Genomic DNA, 18,498 nt, shown 5'->3' with positions numbered 1-18,498 from the left:
CTAAGCTGCCTTGCCATAGGCCAAAATGGCTCATTTATCAACCAATGGGAACAACATATATTCACAACATACAGAAAGATCCCCCAGCATTTCTTCCCCATTCTCTCTCGGCTTCCTGCTTGTGTTTGACAGGATGAGCTCTCAGATTCCTGATCCTGCTGCCATGCCTGCCCACCATGATAGACTCTTAATCCTCTGGAACAGTAAGCTCAAATAAAGTCTTTTCTATAGGTTTCCTTGGTCATGGTGCATTATCACAGCAACAGAAAAGCTTACAGGGAAGCCAGAGGTGCTGATTCAATTCACGGAGCTTTATCCTTGGGTGAGATCAGTCATCTGTAAGAAACTGTACGCTTAAAGGTCTTGGATGTTTAACATCTATTTTAAAAATCATATTCAGCAACTTAGAATGGTGAAGTATTGCAAAGCTACTTAAACCTTCTAAATTCCTTTCCTCATTCTGCAAGATTACTTAGTACATTTTCTGTCTGGTTTTTTGAGCAGTAAACATGATAAATGAAGGAAAATGCCTGCCATACAAAGAGTGTTCCTAAATGTATTTGTTTGGTTCTTACTTTTAAACGCATAGTGTCTTGACTTTCATTGTTGCTAACAGTGAGAAAATATGCTTGATGGAGCTGGAGAGATGGCTCAGTTGTTAAGAACACGTCTTCTTACAGAAGCCCTGGGTTCAGTTTCCAGCACCCACATGGTGGCTAACAACCGTAACTCTAGTTCTAGGGGATCTGACACCCTCTTCTGACCTCTGAAAACACCAGGCACACATGTGGTGTACAGACATACACGAAGGCAAAATACTCACACACATAAAAATAAATAAATCTAAAACAATTATTTGAAAAAAGAAAAAAGACACCAGATGTTAGAAAACTGGTGTGACACTTTTTTTTTCTTTTGCGCAGCTTTAAGAAGGGAGGGGGACATACTCTTACATCAAGAATAATTTCTTCTCTTTCCCCACCAAGACTGTCAATAGTGTTTGCTATCCTCACGGGTTGTCTTAAGAATGAGCCAAGAATGAAGTTCAGTTTTCAGAACTATGTCTGCCCAAATGCTGGCTGCTTTTATGTTTTCTGGCATCCTTCTCTGGTGCTATGTAGATATTCAGTTGTTTAAGTTCCTGTATCTTTTATATGCTTTATTAAAGAAACATTTATTTTATTATTTGTATATATGTGTGTGGGTCTGTGAGCATGTATGTGTTTTCCCATGGAAACCATGGAAACAGAATCCCTGGAGCTGTAATTACACATGGGCTGTGAGATGCCTGGGACAGGTGCTGGGAACCAAACGCAGGTCTCAAGAAGAGCAGCAAGCATCCTTAATGCTGAGCCATCTCTCCACCTCTACTTTGAAATTTTTAATTTATCTTTTTTTCTTTTTGAGGAAGTTCCAAGTTACTGTAGGAAAGTGTCTGGTGGTAAACACATGGGTGCATATGTCCCTAGGACCAAGTTTTTTCCTTTACAGGTAGCAAGTGATGAAGAGCCATTTTATCTGTTTCACAAAAAGGATAGAATGTCCTTAAAAATTTATTACACTGTAAGATATTATGAGTAGGATTGAACTCTGATGAAACTTGCAAGGCAAATCTGAATTCCAGGTAACTGAGCCTTCTTTTCCTTGAACATAAAATATATGCTTTAACTTAAAATGTAAGCCCCACTTGTAGTAAAATAAACTTGGGAATAGAAAGAAACCTGATAATGAGAAGAAAACATTGCTCAAGAGCTTGACAAGAACACCAGTTGCAGGTATGGATGGGTTATAAACTGAGCCAACATCTGACAAGGTAGTCATATGCTCTGTTAAGTCCTAGCACACAAAAACATGGGAAAGCAATTACATGAAGTAAACATAAGGAGGTGTCATGCAAATGTGTAATTGACTAATGGCAACGTTTGAAACCACAGCAGCCACAAGAACAGAATAGCTTGTCACATTTTAGTTGTGAAAGGGATTTTTTTTTTTTTGGAAAAATATGTAAGAAGCAAATTTCTTCTCTCCCACCTGTCTTTGTAGAAAGCACTTCCTAAATGTTGGAATTTATATAGTGTGATCATTCTGAGTACTGCTTATGACATTTCCTACTGTGTATCTATGTCTGTATCCAAATAGGGAGTGTTATTGAACAATTGTGTGTGTGTGTGTGTGTGTGTGTGTGTGTGTGTGTGTGTGTGTGTGTGCATGCCCACACATAATGCGTGGAGATCCAGTATTAATGGGGGTGGTTCATCCTGCTGGAGGTGAACTTTGAGTATCATTTCTCAAGAGTTCCTGCTTTGAGACACTGTCCCTCACTGGTCTGAGGGTCTCTAGCTGATTCATTTAGGTTTCGGGGAGGGGGGCTCATGGCTCCTTGTATCTCTGCCTCTCGGCACTGGGATAACAAGTCTACAACCACACCTGACTTTTTAAACTTGAGTCTGGAAGCTCAGACTCAGGGTTTTTATCCTTGCATAGTAACTTCACAAACTGAACCATTTTGCGATCCTCCCCTCTGTGGTTTTTTTTTCCCCTTTTCTTTCTTTCTTTCCTTTTAAAACAGGACTTGTCCTTTTTTGCTTCCTTCTAACAAATGCAAAACATTTCTCAGTGTGTGTGTGAAGGAATACGGTAGACTGATTTCACTCAGATACTGTCAAATCTGGGCCCCTAGCCATCAAAGCTGCATGATCCCTTCTAAGATTCTAAAGGGGCTATTACCATGGACCTGCAGGGTCTGGTTTGTATTAGAGGAGACACTCTCTTCTTACGCAAAACATGCAAGAGGAAGTGTCCAGAATTGTAGATAAGGCTTCTAGAGAAGTCTTGCTTGGGGGACCAGGATGGAGAAAACCCACCTTGTCTGAGCCAGGATCCATCTTTGCTGCCTTTACTGAAATCGGACACAGCCAGAAGTTTTCTCAAGTTCGGGTTAGTTTCTTTGCTTTACTCTCCAGGAAGAGAAGTGTCCTTAAGTGTTCTACCTTGTTCTCAAATAAATACCTCTTGGATAAAAGTTCACCTATGCAGTAGGACACCACTAAGAAGAACGAACCAGGACCTTCAGAATGTTCTCCATGGGTACACTGTAAAGTAAAAAAAGTGAAGGCTCCCAACAGACTTCATTTGGAGCTTCCATTTGTGAGAAGAGAATGGAATACACACCGACCTAAATGTGCATAGGATTGCATGCCTCCACCCAAAGAAGATGCTCCGCACGGAGCATCTCCGTGTTTTTCTAGCATAATTTCACCGTATAGATTCACTATTTTTACTGTGAACTTGGGTGGGGGGACCCTCCTGGGCTTGACACCTGCTTCTAGCATGATCCTTCTGGTAATGCACATTTGTGAGGAGAAAGCAGTACGGTTTCTCCCCTCTTTAAGTAAGAAAAGCATCATGTTACATTAATTGTGCATTAACGTACATTAATGTAGTTTGTACTAGATACAGGAATAATAATCTTATCTCTTTATCCTGCTGAAGGACTGCCTTTAACCTGTCATTATAAAAGCTTTTGGTTAGAGTCGGGAGTAAAAGATGAGGGAATGGAAAGAAAATTAGGAGCGAAAGTGGTCATGAAGGAACCGCAGTTTCTCTATGATCGCTGCTTGAAGTCTACATAGATGGAGAAAGTGGGAATTCTGTTCACCCAGGGACTGCTTCCTCTTCGCTCCGGCAGTGACACTCCGGTAGAGAAATGGCCCTTTCTCTTCCGCTAAAGGGCATCTTGGTTGAAAGGCCAGCTCTAAAAAAGACCTGGCCAAAGTCATTCTAGGGGACCGTGGTCACGGAAACCGGGTGGACCAAAGTACTCTAGGAGTCGCAGAAGGACCGCTCAGTGTTCATCACCCTGCGGCTGCCAGGGAGCCCTGGTCACCGCCAGCTCCCTGGATCTCGAGCTGTAGGGTTTTTGGACAGAGCCAGGCAGGAGTCCCCAACCGAAATGTCTTCTAGAGCTAGGCAGGTAACTTCAGATTTGAAGTTGCCGGGTGGAGGAGAAAATAGTAGGGACATCGGCAACCTGAATAAGCGCCTGTCTAATTAAGCCGTTCAGACCCGAGTTTTAAAACTATGGCTCAGCTGGCCAAAGCACCATAAAACAAATCTCCCAAGTTCTGGCCAACTCACTGCAAGTTGGTGCCCCAAATACATCTAGGTCCAATGTCTGATCTGCCGCAGATTCTTGGTCCCTAGGGACGCTCCGCTGCAGCAGCTAATTGAGTTCCGCACTTGGAGGCGCCTAATGAGGGCGCAGTGGGCTTTGTCCTTCTGGGGACAGCAAGTGTCTCAGAGCCCGTTACTGGCTACATTTTACTTCCACCAGAAACCGAAGAGCGTCCAGATTTTCTCTCGGGTGCGACTTGCCGCCAGGCACAGTTCCGGGCTAGTGGGGGAGTGGGCGTGGGAAACCGGGAAATCCAAACCTGGTATCCAGTGAGGGGCGTGGCCGGACGCGGGGAGTCCCCGCCCCTCCCAGCAATGACCCCGCCCCCGTGCTCTAGTGTTTAGCCAGCGCTCGCGCTCCGCACTGAGTCCTCTGGACCCCAAGAGAGTAGTAGTAGGCTGTGTTTCCTTAGATCGCGCCGGACGCTACCTGGCACCACAGAAAGCTCAGATTGCGTCCCGCAGCCGGGATAACCTGGCTTGCCGGTGTCCGCAGATTCCGCTGCAGTTGCTGCCGGAGCCAGGGCGCCCTTGCCGGGCGCTCTCCCCGGTCCTGCGCTGCGGGGCGCGCATCGCCTCTGCGACTTCTTTGCGGGCCAGGGACCGAGAAAGAGTCTGTGCCTGAGAACTGAGCGCTGTGCCCAGCGCGAGGTGCAGGATGGAGAGCAAGGCGCTGCTAGCTGTCGCTCTGTGGCTCTGCGTGGAGACCCGGGCGGCCTCTGTGGGTAAGGAAGGAGCCCACTCTCTGAAAGTAAGGCGACGAAGTAGGGTGCGGGCGGAGAGAGGGGATGCGAGAGAAGAGGACCTAACTCGGAGAGAACTAGGGACCTGCCCTTTGGTGTTCTTTCATTATCAACGGGGAAACCGGCTCAAAGACCAGCCCTAAGGGACTCAGCCAGTCGGTGGTCTCCAGCGCTCTAGCCCCGAACTCTAATCTCTCCCAGGCTTAGGTTGGAGCTTGTTGTGCTTCGGGCGCTGGGGAGGCGGGAGTGGGAAGGCGCTCGGAGCCGGGGCAGGAGATGCCCCCACAGGCAAGAACAGGCAGTGAAAACGCCTGGAAGCAAGCGCCAGCCGGGCGCCCTGCGTGGCATCCTGCACTCCGTGGAGCAGGGAACCCGCCCCCTGCTCCGCTCCGCTTTAGCTTCAGCACTTGAGCACACCGACTATGTGAAGTGAGGTCTCTTCATAGGGCGACACTTTCCTCCTCCAACTTTCTTTGATGCAGAATGCTACTTTCCTCGAAGGAAGAATAGGCTGTTCTCTCTTCTTTGACAGCTTCTCCGGTGTCTTAAAGTAACTATCCACTTAATACTCCAAAGCGTTTGGTCCTGGGGTAAACTCATAGTCAAAAGCTGAGTTTCGGAAATTTCTTGGGTTTGGCATTTAGTTATAGGGCCCCTTTTCGTGTCACTTAAAAAATGCTCTCTGCTTCAAGGTTAGTAGCACACACGCTCTTGGGCTCTTGGTGCAACAAATTCCCTTCCCCTCCCTCCCCTCTCTTTCCCTTCGCTTCCCTCCTCTTCTCTTCCCTCCCCTTCTCTCCTATGTCCACTCTTCCTCCTCTATTTCTCATTTCCTTTTTGTAGCCGCAGTTTGCAGATTTCCCAGTCTCCACCCATTGGAGAATGAAGGGTCAGGGGAAAAAAAAAGGCAATTCTGTAAAAACATTCCTTGCATCAGAGGAGAATTGCATGCCTTAAAAACACTGGCACTCACATACAGTATACCAAGATCATCTGTCCACAGTTATTGAATTTTCTTCATAATGACTTGGTTCATCAGGCCAGCTCCGTCATGGGTGCTCATTTGTCCCTGACAACCCGGGCACTCTTCCCCCTTTCTGGGAAGAGAAAAACGGCCTGGAACATGTGCTTGCCCTGTGTCCCACAAAGAAGGGAGTTGCTTTGAAGCCTGGGGTGTTCCTCATACAGCAGTTTAACAGTAGCCTGCCTCCCCGAATAAAATGGAGGTTGCCCTTTTGGAGTGTGTGACTTGCTTAATTGGATTGGACTGTAATTGGTGCCGTCGAAGTCTAGAGACAGAGCTGCTGTTGTTTTTCCTTCTCGTCGTCGAGCGGGAAGGATAACAGTGCACAAATTAATTAATGTTGGTTCTGGGATTTGAACATAAAAGGGCTTTTATTGTGTAGTAGCATATGTACCTCTTACAGTCAGAATGAGCTGTCTAAGGGAGAGGACCCAAACTTGCCAATGAAAATGAATGAGGTTTAATGGGTGGGGGGGGGGGAGTGCTAGTCATTGATGTAACTCTCCAGTTATTATTGATAACCTTGCTGACTAGATTTGATTGTGGATAGATCCCTAGGATAGCGCGGTGTTGTATTTGGCTTCTTATGAATGGGATGGCTTGTCTTTTAAAGATGAGCACAGCTAATGTGCCTGCAGTCTACGATAACCTCTGGCTGTATTTCATTATAGAGACAGTCAAGAGGCTCTCCGTGACTGTGGCATGTAGATCAGTGGTAGAGCACCCAGGCTTCACTTCCCAGCACTGAAGAATAAAAGTCATTTACTGCCGAGGTGGAGTGGACACAGCTTATTGAATGGCTAGTTATGTACTTCCACATTTTCCCTCACACATCTGCCCAACCAATGGCTTCTTTTTCATTTGGCTCATTAAATGAGTCGTTTCCAGTATAGTTCTCAGGCTAGTGTTTCTCTTTATTATAAATCTATTTATCAAACAAATTATTTATATTTTCCGCTTCTCAAACAAAGCAGCGTTCCATCATTGGGAGACTTATTTAAGGGCATTTTAACTGCTTGACTATGTTAAGGGCAATGACTTCTTTCATATGGAAAAGTGTTATACGGATTGATTGAACATGACTACCCAGTTCTGCAAGCTGTCTCAGGGTGCCCCACAGAGCACCCGTGATATAGTCACTTTAAATGCATATTTGCAGATCTAGGACTCGCCAAACACTGTATAAAGTTCAGAACCACTGCCCAAACACAAGTCATTCACAGTGTCAACTAGCTGCTGAGATTTATTAATGTCATTTAATTTTCAATGTTTTCAAATATCTCATCAGTCAATCAATCTATAGTTATATCAGCAACATATGTGCATCTGATTAGCTTGGGTGTACTTGGGGTGGTGTGGCTGTAGACTGTTCTGCACATCTGCATGGGTGTGTGAGAACCTGTGCTGTTGGTTAATTGCCTGTCTCCAGTTGTTCACACAGGGGCCTCAGAGTCATGGCACTGGATATTTGCCCTAGTTATTTGCTTATACTCTCTTTATCAACACGGCCTCGTATTTGCTCATGTTCACTTATTTGCCCAACAATGTCGTTGCCAGCTGAGGCCTTAAGAGTCATCTGTTGTTAGTCAGTGTGAATTAGAAAGCCTGGATGGCTGCCTGGTATTAACTAGTTATTTTTTTTCTTTAGACAGTCTCACTATGTGGCCCAGGCTAGCCTCAAACTTCTGGTCCTCTTGTTCTATCCATCTGAATGCTGGGTTTCCAGGTGGGCACCACCACGCTAGGCGAGCCAGTTACTTTTCAAGCTGAGAGCTGGAAGATTTTGATGTCCCTTAGCCTGGCGGGCAACTTTTGTTTTTCTCATGCTTTTAACGCACCTGGTGACACTTTACATTTAGGTGACTGAAAGAAAACTAGTTATCTTGCTGTGAAATGACCTGTAGAGACATGACTCTCTCATGATGTTTTTTTTTTTTCTACATTTTAATCCTTTAGGTAACATGCATCTTGTGTCTGGAGCTTTGTGTTGAGATGAACTCAGAGTTTTGATGAATGAGTTGAGACCCCCCCCATTGCAGTTCATTAGAGTTACACTATTTTTAGTTTGGTTCAGAGAAAAAAGTATATTAATAAGTATGTATGCATGAACTTGAGAAATGTTCCTCTTTCTCGATTCCTTTTTGTCCATTTAAATGTGCTGTCTTTAGGAGCCACGACCTCAGCGTTTGCAGTTCAGTTACCAAAGGAAATCTGCTCCACAGCATGATAAGACAATGGGACAAGGTCACAGTGGCTCCTGTCCCTTCCAGGGGTATGGTGATGAGCTGTATAGAGATCTCTCTGGGGAGCTTTGACTAATCAGCGATGTAGCTAGATGTGTGCATCCTATGCTTTACAAGAAATGTCAGCGGGTCCTTTCCCAAGGGCCTGAGATCATCAGATGGCCGTTCACCGGGTTTCAATGTCCCATATCCTTTTGTAAGACCTTGAAGTTGGCAATGCAGGAAAACAGGAACTCCACCCTAGTGCCGTGAATTGCAGGACTGTTGTGTGGGTTTGTGACCATCTGCCCATTCTTCCTGTTATGACAGAGCTTGTGAACTTTTTACTGGGAATGGGGCAAAGTGAATTCCACTTTTATACAATGAATTGCTGAAGAGGCCTTTTAAAACTTGGAGTGTGCATTGTTTATGGAAGGTGTTTCCTATTGGGTCCAACTCTTATCTAATTTGTTTCTAGGTTTGCCGGGTGATTCCCCCCACCCACCCAAGCTCAGCACACAAAAAGACATACTTACAATTCTGGCAAATACAACCCTTCAGATTACTTGCAGGTAAGGATTCATTTTAGATTCAGATTTCCTGTGTGGAAGGACTCATTGTTTACTGAGGTCACAACAATTTCCATTACTACAGAATTATAATAGTATTGTTGTAATTGTTTAATATGTCATGAGGCTTCTAAGAACTCACGTAATAATGAAACAATGAGAAAGGTCGTTTCAAACTTTTGTACTGTTTTGCTGGGCCTTTTCAACACGTACAAGCATTTTACACTAATACAACACACACACACACACACACACACACACACACACATGCATACACACAAGCATGCACACACATGCCTGCATGCCGAAAACTGGCATGTGATAGACATTCCTGACTATTGATAAATCAGTAAAGTTAAGGACATATCCTTATGAAATGGAGTTGAAGTCTGAACCCTGTACATGTCAGTCAGAATGGCTTTTGGACATCTTTTTAGCCCTTTATAAGAACTGTATTCTACAAATGGAATTCTGTCTGTAGTAGCAATTTAGTCGCTAGTCAATAATATTCCTGACCATATGTCCTGTTCAAAACATGAGCTTCAGACTCTGGCTTGATGTTCAGGGCCACTTTTCCATTTGCCAGCAAGAAGCCATATTGTTGATGCTGGATGAGCAGGCCAACAAAGTTCTTTGACAAGAAGTGGCCTTTGAATTTTGCTTTTCAACCAAGAGGCAAGAAAGGAAACCTAGAGGAGGTGTAGGTGGATGTGGTGATCATTCATGAAAGACCCGGAGGTCTCTGCAGACCAGTGTGGTTTGGGAAATGATGGTGATAGATCCAGGCAATGGTACCATCTAAGACGTGTGCTTGGCACCACAAAAAGTCCTGGCAGCTTGTGGCCATTGCCTCATTTTTGAAGACTACCAAGTGGTCCACAGATAACTCAAGTCTGTTTTAGATTGGTGCATGTGGCCTAGGCCTCCCTCTTATCTGAGGTCTGTGAAAGTCACCAATCCCCAGTCTTTTGGGGGAAAACAGTAACAGAAAGCCATAGCAGGAGCTGTTTATCTTCGACAAGTCATGGCGTTCCCAGAGACTTTCCTCTACCTTTTCTGAGACACAAAGCTCACTTAAGATCTGCAAAGGTTCCTCCCTCCCTTTGGACATGGCAGAAACATTTCCTGTGTTCTAAGCAAGCCCTGGAGTAAACAGGTAGTCAACTCTGCAATGTCCTGAGATTTTCAAGCTCTTTGAATGAAGGCTCGGTGGGTCACATTGTTTTATTCATATGAACTATCTTCCATTTCCCTTGTGGAGAAATGAAGCAATAAATGTGTTTCCTATTTAACATGACCCTTATGCGGTACCATGAGTCTCTTCTCTCTGAGACCTCTCTTCTTACTGCCCCCCCATACCTACATGATGACTCTGGCTTCCTTGCTGTTCCCCCCGACACTCCAGATGTGCATTGGTCCCTACCCTTCACATTTACTGTTCTTGCTTGAAATGCTGTTTCTCCTGATGTGCATAGGGCCATCTTGGCCAGGTTCCTCCCTTCTCTTGGCTTTCATATTTTTTTTTCACACAATACTAAATCACCACTTTTTATACAATGACTTGGACTTTCTCGTTGTCTATCTCCCCCGATTAAAGTGAGGTTTCATAAAGGTGCTGATTTATATCTTCTTGGTGCACACTGGGCAAGTGCTCTAGAACTGAGAATTATATTCTTGGTCCCTTAAAGTGTTGGTTTTTATCCTTAATAATGTTCAGCAATCACATATGCTTAAAAAATATTGACTGAAAGAGTGAGTGTGTGAACTAACAGAAGACACACGACCCTGTGGGTGATTTTTGAAATAGAGCATGCGATCTTCGGTTGCATGTCCATGCAGACTGTCTTGAGTCTATCTACTTTAAAGTGTCTGTCGAGCCTTTTATATGCATGTGAGAACCAAACCTTCCATTCTCTTAGTCATGGCCTCATGCCATGGAGTGTCACATGAATACCTTCCTGGAATACTTTTTTCAGGGGACAGAGGGACCTGGATTGGCTTTGGCCCAACAACCAGCGTGGTTCCGAGGACAGGGTGTTGGTGACTGAGTGCAGCAGCGACATCATCTTCTGCAAGACACTCACAATTCCAAAAGTGGTCGCAAATGATACCGGAGCCTACAAGTGCGTCTACCGGGACATCGACATGGCCTCCTCCGTTTATGTCTATGTCCAAGGTAAGCAGTGGGCTGCAATGTACTTCCCACGTCCACTTACTGAGTCTAGAACACAACAGACACCAGAAAAGTTGGACCCCACAGAAGGCTTGTTGGAAAGGCTGTTTGCAGAAAGGAATATAAAAACTTCGCTCCCAGGCTTCCTTTGAGAAAGGACTCACTGACGGTCTGGGCTTTGGTCTGAGCTGCATTTCTCTTCTCCAGTTAGGTCAGTCCTGGTCCCTTTTCTATGATGCTCTAAGATTTTCTGTGACCCGCCATGAGATATAACGGACTCATAAAATGCCTTTGCTGTTTGAGACTCTGGGGTCTTAGAAATGGAGGGAGATTGGAGGTGAATTATAGAGAGGTTTCTGTGGTGAGATAAGTTATCTAAGGACGGAGGAGGTTTTTGCAGGAATGCCTAGCCAAGGACTCTGGAGGATGTCTCTTTTCCCCTCCCCCATAAGATCTTGCCTTTCCAGACTCACACTTTATTACAAAAAAAAATTCACATACCCACGGGCAAAGCCCAGCCCCACCTCTAGAGAATGCCTCGAGGGATGACTGCATTTCTAGTCTTTGCTTGTGTGCTCTGACAGGGCTGGAAGTTTGGAATCAACTCCAGGGAGATGCAGCCTAGAGACAGATGAAAAATCATTTCGTAGTTAGGGTGTGTATTTTATTTTGAAAGGATGGGTAGCTGTGTGGGTTTCCTTTGTATACTTCACCTTGAAGGGCTAATGATTTAGGACTGATCTACAAAGACCTTTCATTTTATGTCACAGGATTAACTTAGCGTTTGTCTCACTTCAAAGGGTTAGTTTAACTCCATAAGCAAATGTGTAACTTAGCATCTTTATAAGAAAAGCTACAGCACAATGTGTATTCAATGTTTAGAGCATGAATTATGATCTTTTATATTTTAAAAATTGCACACCACCTTTTCTTGTGAAAAACCTGTCTTCACTTATGAGATGCACTTCTCAGAAATATAAAGGTGGCATTATGTATAAAGATTTATTTGTTTTTTTATTTTTTGTGAATGAGAGTTTTGCATGTGTGTATGTGTACTGTGTGCATGCCTGCTGTCTATGGAGGTCAGAAGAGGGCATAGGACGCCCCCCCTCCCCCCGAACTGGAGTTACAGATAGCTGTGAGCCACCATGGGTGCTAGGAACTGAATGCAAATCCTCTGCAGGAGCAGCCAATGCTCCTAACTGCTGGGCCATCTCTCCAAGTCTGGGTTGCATTATATCTGACATGGGCATACTGTGCTGTGTTTCTTTCAGAGAAGGATGGATTTTTAAAGGTGTTTTATTTATTTATCTATATGCAACCACATGTCAGAGGACTTGAGACAGATGAAAATGACTTCTTTTCTAGAAGCCACTATTACCAGACAGGAAGGCTATTCACCAGGGCAGCACACTTGCAGATCTGCCCTTCCATTTTAGTAGGAACAGTCTACGGAAGACCACATCCAAATGACCCGTGGTGCTCTGGGGCTACTCAGTGGTTGGGTCATCTTTCTGCCCAGGGTAGAAGGCAAAGTCTAAGATGGAGTTCTGCACCCTCCTCCTCACTCTGCAGAGCTGAGGGAGACAAGGCTCGGACCTTGGGGAATGTCTGGCTCCTTTTGATCTGGCAGTCTTAGGAGATGTGGCTGTCTCAGAAGATTGCAAGGATTTCCTGCTCTCAGCCTGTCTGGAAAAACTACAAGATGAGCCTCTCCCACAATATCTTGTTACTTCCTTCTCCCCGAGTCAGGAAACCTGGAGACATGTGAAATGTCATGTCATGAGTTACCGTAAATATTTTATTTTGAGAGGATGCGTGGTTGTTTAGTGTTCTTTTGTTTATTTCCCCTTTAGGGCTACTGAAATAGAACTGATTTGCCAAATAACTTTAGTCTTAAGTCAAGAGGTTAATTTAGCTTCTCCAGGCTTGCTCTGAATGAAGCAAGTCATGTAGTATTCCCTTAACACGTGCACAGAGGGTAGACAGCAGCAACAAGCGGTGGTCTTTGGCGTGGTTTGCCAGTCTTCTCTGTGTCTTTGGATACACCATGCAATTCTGCTCCTGCTTCAACTTAGCACTCTACGTTGAGCTCTCCAGGAGTTATGAAGTTTAACAACAGGAAAGAAAGCACTGACTATATTATTCCCTATGGACAGGTCCTTAATGTCCCCCTCTGGTCCCCACCTCACTTCCTCTGTCCTCTGACCCATCTAGCGGTGGATGGAACCAGGAAGCTGGCCTTGGCCTCCTAAGAGAATGGCTGTGGCATGTGGGGGCCGAAGCTAGCTAGCTGCATTTCTCTGCTCTCCAGCTGGGGAGGAAATCAGATTTTTGCCGTTGAAAGGAATTAGCTACTCTTCTTCCCTTTGGTTTCATTAACTCTTTCTTCACCTCTGAAAAGGCTTGATCAGATTGTGGGGAGGGGGTTAGGAGCTGAGATGTTATCTCTGATATTTCCAGTGGTGACTTCAGACCATGTCCCCTGTCTCTGGAACTGGAGTGAATTCTCAGCCATGTATTAATACTGTCTGAAGGATATCAAAATCACTCTGGCTCAAGCTTTCTCCATTGTGGTTTTCCAAAAATTCATTGGCAGAGATATTAATAAGTTCTAAATCTTGAACTAAATGTAGGGATTATTAAACATTGTTGCATAAGGACATTTATCTTCAGTGCTCATAGTCTTAAGGTGTTATAGAAATCATTCTTTGAATCACTCAATCATATGTTATTTTCTCTTAGTTTAAAGACTCTAATTTCATTTCAGGTCAGTTATATTATTTGCCTACTGAAAGAAATGAATTTTTAGCATCATAAAACTCATAGTTTGAGTGTATGGATTTAAATTGAAATGTTTATTTTATAAAAAAAACTATAATAATCTTTTAAAGCATAGAATTTCTAAAATAGATTTTACTTGTTAATGTTCCATGTGGAAGAAGTTAAGCTCATTTTTTGGGTTTTCATTCGGATCTCCTCACCCGTACTCCCTGCTCTCTCTTCTCTCTCTCTCTCTCTCTCTCTCTCTCTCTCTCTCTCTCTCTCTCTCTCTCTCTCTCTCTCTCTCTGTTTCTCTCCCCTTCTTGAACCATATTTTTGGAGCCAGATCTCTGCCTGCAGACTAACCTGTAGGCATCTTTGTTCATACAAGTTGTCAATGACAATCATTCACTCCTTCAGTTAGGGTTCGTGGACCCAAGAATACCAACTCCCCTGCTGATGACTCACAGGGAGAATTCCCTTTTCTTCCAGATTACAGGTCACCATTCATCGCCTCTGTCAGTGATCAGCATGGTGTAGTGCACATCACCGAGAACAAAAACAAAACTGTGGTGATCCCGTGCCGAGGGCTGATTTCCAATCTCAACGTGTCGCTCTGTGCAGTGAGTTGCCTCTTCTTCAGCCGCCTCCTAAGGCATTTCCGTGGTTGCCAGGCTCTTTGCAGATGCACTTCCTGATTCCAATAGCATGTCAATACTGCACTGCAAAGACCCAATGGGGAGGGTCAACAGCACAATAAATGAAACCAACTTACAGTTCTTGAAAGTAAGATGCATCCTTCAGGGGTCATCAAGTTAGGACGGCACTGGGTAAATATCTGTTGTTTCTTTGTTGCTGTGCAGAGATATCCAGAAAAGAGATTTGTTCCGGATGGGAACAGAATCTCCTGGGACAGTGAGAAAGGCTTTACTATCCCCAGTTACATGATCAGCTATGCCGGCATGGTTTTCTGTGAGGCAAAGATCAACGATGAAACCTATCAGTCTATCATGTACATAGTCGTGGTTGTAGGTAAGTGGGTATTTCCTTTCTGTGCTGTGCATCTAATAAGGCGTGGCTTTCTATGTGAAGATCCTGGAGAGGAAGGTGGAGGGTGGAGGGCAAGGGATGTGGAAAAAGATATTAGTTCAGGATATGGTGCTGGTCAACTCTTTACAAATGCTCTTCTCTACCAGACAGACATTAAAACTGGGGCAGGGGGATGGTGTTTCTCCTTTCTTGCCAAGACCAAGAATGAAAAAGTGCCACCATAGGACCTCGTTTTATGAAAAGTGCAATATTCAGAGCATTGCTGGGCACCAGTTCTTTTAATTGTATCTGTTTTATGGAAAGTTCAGCAATTTACTCAAGTGGGCCCCATTGGCCCAGACTTTATTATTCACCAGGTTACAACATTTTGGAAAATGCTGAAGATAGTAATTTGTGAATCACTATAAACCTTTTTCTTAAAAGCCATCAAGAAGCAGTGAGTCCCCCAAAGAGAAGTGATGTCACACACTTTGCATCGCTTTAAAAGATGTATGCCAAGTCCTAGATGTCTTTTCCATCTTACTTTCTGCTTTTATCATTTCCTCGATCCAGGATTTAGGATTTACGATGTGGTTCTGAGTCCCCCTCACAGAATCGAGCTATCTGCGGGAGAGAAGCTTGTCTTAAACTGTACAGCGAGAACTGAGCTCAACGTGGGGCTTGATTTCACCTGGCAGTTCCCTTCTTTGAAGGTAACACAAACAACTCAAAGCCAGACCTCTGAATACTTTGATTACGAACTCCAGTGAAGTTTCTTTAAGAGATATAGGGTCCCATCTGGTCAGATAAATTATAAAGGCTTTAAAACACATGCTCATGCACAAACATACACACGCATGCCCCCCCCCCCTCTCTCTCTCTCTCTCACACACACACACACACACACACACACACACCAGTGCACTCACACTTTAATATAGGAGTATGGCAGAATACATAGCATGCTAGGAATCCCAACCCACCCTGCTGTGGTTGGGCTGTGCCTATTGGTCTCCACTGGGTTATTAATCTTTTGACATTACATTATTTCTCTGTTCTCTAAGTCCCTTGATCTGTTTTTTCCTTTAAGAGGTGACCTGAGTTACATTTCTCTTTAAACAGTTGTATTTGTTTCTACACTCCACCCACATCTTATTCTCATTAGGTAAAGAAGGCTTCAAACTCCTACCTCAGTTCCACAGATTTCAACTTCCACTCCTCTCCTGAATCCCAATGCACATGTTGTTGATGTGGTGTCCAAAGCCTCAATGATTAATAGTAGTGCTCACCAAGGGACAGGACTTGATTCAGCCGGTCTTTAGGAGCTATTAGATAGTGTTCTGCTGGGCTCTGAACATTGACTAAACTCTTTTTGTTTTTCAGCATCATCATAAGAAGATCGTAAACTCGAAACCCCTTCCTGGGGCTGGGACCAAGAAATTTTTGAGCACCTTGACAATAGAAAGTGTGAGCCGAAGTGACCACGGGCTATATATCTGCTCAGCATCCAGTGGCCTGATGACCAAGAGAAACAGCACATTTGTCCAAGTTTATAGTAAGCAACCATTTTCTTGCTAATACACTGTACCTGGGAGAGTGAGATGACTTATATCAATTTAGGTTACCTTGTTCATTCACAAGATACTTTTGAGTTCTTATTAATGACGACACAAGACCTGGAGGTCAACAGCATAGCTTTGGAGTCAGGGACTTGGGTTCAAAACCTCAACTTTGAAATGACACACAGTAAGTGCTCAGTAGGCATTACTTGTTATAGCTGAGATTATAATCATTACTGTAAGTAGAGTGTTAGTATACATGACACTATATTGTTCAAGATTTCAGTTTACTGTAAGGAAGGCTAAGGGGATTACTTGGATAAGCATGCACTTCTCAAATTGGGGGAACCCAGGTTCAGTTGCTTTCTCTGTGGCTTTAGGTCACAAATCACCCACATTTTTGGTTCTGCCTTCTCATTTCCATAATACCTAAAATTATCAGTTTAGATAATTTATAGATACTAGAGCTATAGACTGCACTTTTACAAGACTGCTTTGAAGCTTACATGTAATAGTTTATTTTGTGACGTCAGGGTCTTGCACATGCTAGGCAAGTGATATACCAATAGGATACTTTAAGGAAGTGAAGGAAGAAAAGGGGAGAACACTTAGTTAGAAGGTTGATTGTTCAAATCCAGGTGAGAGATGGTGGAGGCTTGGACTAGGGTATCTGTGGAGGAAGTAGAAGTGATGAGATCCTGGATCCTTTCTGACAGCATAGCCAGCAAGATCTGCTGATGGATTCACTCACTGTAATAATGACTTAAGTGGCTTAAGCTTTAACACAAACCATAGAACAGTGGTATTACTAAGTGAAGGGGGCTGTGTGGGATGGGATTTGGAGAACAGTGTTGAGTGCATTGCTTTGGAGATGCCCATTAAACGTTCAGGTGGAGATGTTTGATATATAAAATTGGAGCCCAGAGAAGTCAGGGCAGGGGTTGAAAGTTGGAATATGTAGCAGATGCTTTAAATGTGAAACTAGATAGAAAAGGGAGCAGGTAAAGACAGGAGGTCTGAGGAGTGAATGTTGGGAGAATCAACACATAGACCCTGGGTAGAGGGTGTCACGGGAGCAGAGGATAAGGTGTGCCCACTGGGATTGAGAGAAGGCTGTGTGGAAGAATGCATGCTCAAGGCTCAAGAGAGAACACTAGCGAGGAGAAAATCCTGACAAAGGCTGGAGAGGAACTGGAATGTGGCTGCTATAGACAGTGTGGGAACTTTCAGAATGGCAGTATATATGTGTACCCTAACATCTAACCTTTCACTTGATTAAAAATCCAAACCAAAACGGCATTTACAATAAGTTGGCATTTATGAGAACCTTTGCTTTTCTTTTCTTGTAGCAAAGCCTTTCATTGCTTTTGATAGCGGTATGGAATCTTTGGTGGAAGCCACAGTGGGCAGCCAAGTCCGAATCCCCGTCAAGCACCTCAGTTACCCGGCTCCCGATATCAAATGGTAACTACTGGAAATAAAAAGCGAAGTGTTGATCTGCATGAAATAAAATCCGTCTGCTGCACTGATGCCTGGGATTATCTTCCACAGGTACAGAAACGGAAGACCCATTGAGTCCAATTACACAATGATAGTGGGTGATGAACTCACAATCATGGAAGTGAGTGAACGAGACGCCGGGAACTACACGATCGTCCTCACCAATCCCATTTCGATGGAGAAACAGAGCCACGTGGTTTCCCTGGTCGTGAATGGTGAGTCCATTCAGTGCCTCCTCTGCCCAAAATTGACTAGGAAGGGAGAGAATGAATCTTCCTACATCTCCCGGCCATCATCCCTTTGTCTCCTGTTACATCATCCACATGATTAACTGGGCCAATGCATACAATATGGGAAGTGACTCAGGGAAGTGGGTTTGAAATGAGATGTGGTATGGCCTGCTCTGGCCATGCCTCCTTGATAAGTCATGGAAATGTGCTGTTGGGGGGTCACATGCAAGGTGAAAGTTGATGGCACCCCCTAGACAAATGCCTCAGAGGTCACCCTAAGCTTTGTCAGCTCCCATTGCTCCTGTCCACAAAACTGCACATTGAGCAAAAATTTGGGCGACTCTCCTTGTGTTTTGTGTGATGTTTTAGTCTGACGCTTTAGCGTCTTTACTCTACATACATGGCAGAACTCCACACAGGAGACTCATGGAGGCTAGCATCCTTGGCTGATTCGCGGTCCAGTCAGAGGACATATTTTGAGTCTGCCCAGGAAAGACTATAAGCTTTAGATTT

The 18,498-nt window shown here is 44.2% G+C and overlaps 1 protein-coding gene across 2 annotated transcripts in view; it reads left to right on the top strand.

Annotated features, from left to right (window-relative positions):
• The first annotated feature begins 4,539 nt into the window (after positions 1-4,539).
• Kdr (kinase insert domain receptor) overlaps positions 4,540-18,498 on the top strand; it is a 44,041-nt gene continuing 30,082 nt past the window's right edge. Inside the window, exons 1-9 of one of the 2 annotated variants that reach the window (XM_006979726.3) lie at positions 4,540-4,898; positions 8,641-8,734; positions 10,708-10,907; positions 14,160-14,290; positions 14,531-14,699; positions 15,270-15,409; positions 16,080-16,251; positions 17,605-17,719; positions 17,807-17,970. In XM_006979726.3, the coding sequence (XP_006979788.1) occupies positions 4,832-4,898; positions 8,641-8,734; positions 10,708-10,907; positions 14,160-14,290; positions 14,531-14,699; positions 15,270-15,409; positions 16,080-16,251; positions 17,605-17,719; positions 17,807-17,970 (1,252 nt within the window). In that variant the 5' untranslated portion in view covers positions 4,540-4,831. The remainder of the gene's footprint in view (positions 4,899-8,640; positions 8,735-10,707; positions 10,908-14,159; positions 14,291-14,530; positions 14,700-15,269; positions 15,410-16,079; positions 16,252-17,604; positions 17,720-17,806; positions 17,971-18,498) is intronic. The other variant, XM_076546453.1, reaches the window with a different exon arrangement.

The sequence above is a fragment of the Peromyscus maniculatus genome, chromosome 10, assembly GCF_049852395.1.
Source record: "Peromyscus maniculatus bairdii isolate BWxNUB_F1_BW_parent chromosome 10, HU_Pman_BW_mat_3.1, whole genome shotgun sequence".
Classification (NCBI taxonomy): domain Eukaryota; kingdom Metazoa; phylum Chordata; class Mammalia; order Rodentia; family Cricetidae; genus Peromyscus; species Peromyscus maniculatus.
This window is presented reverse-complemented; position numbering and strand designations above follow the sequence as displayed.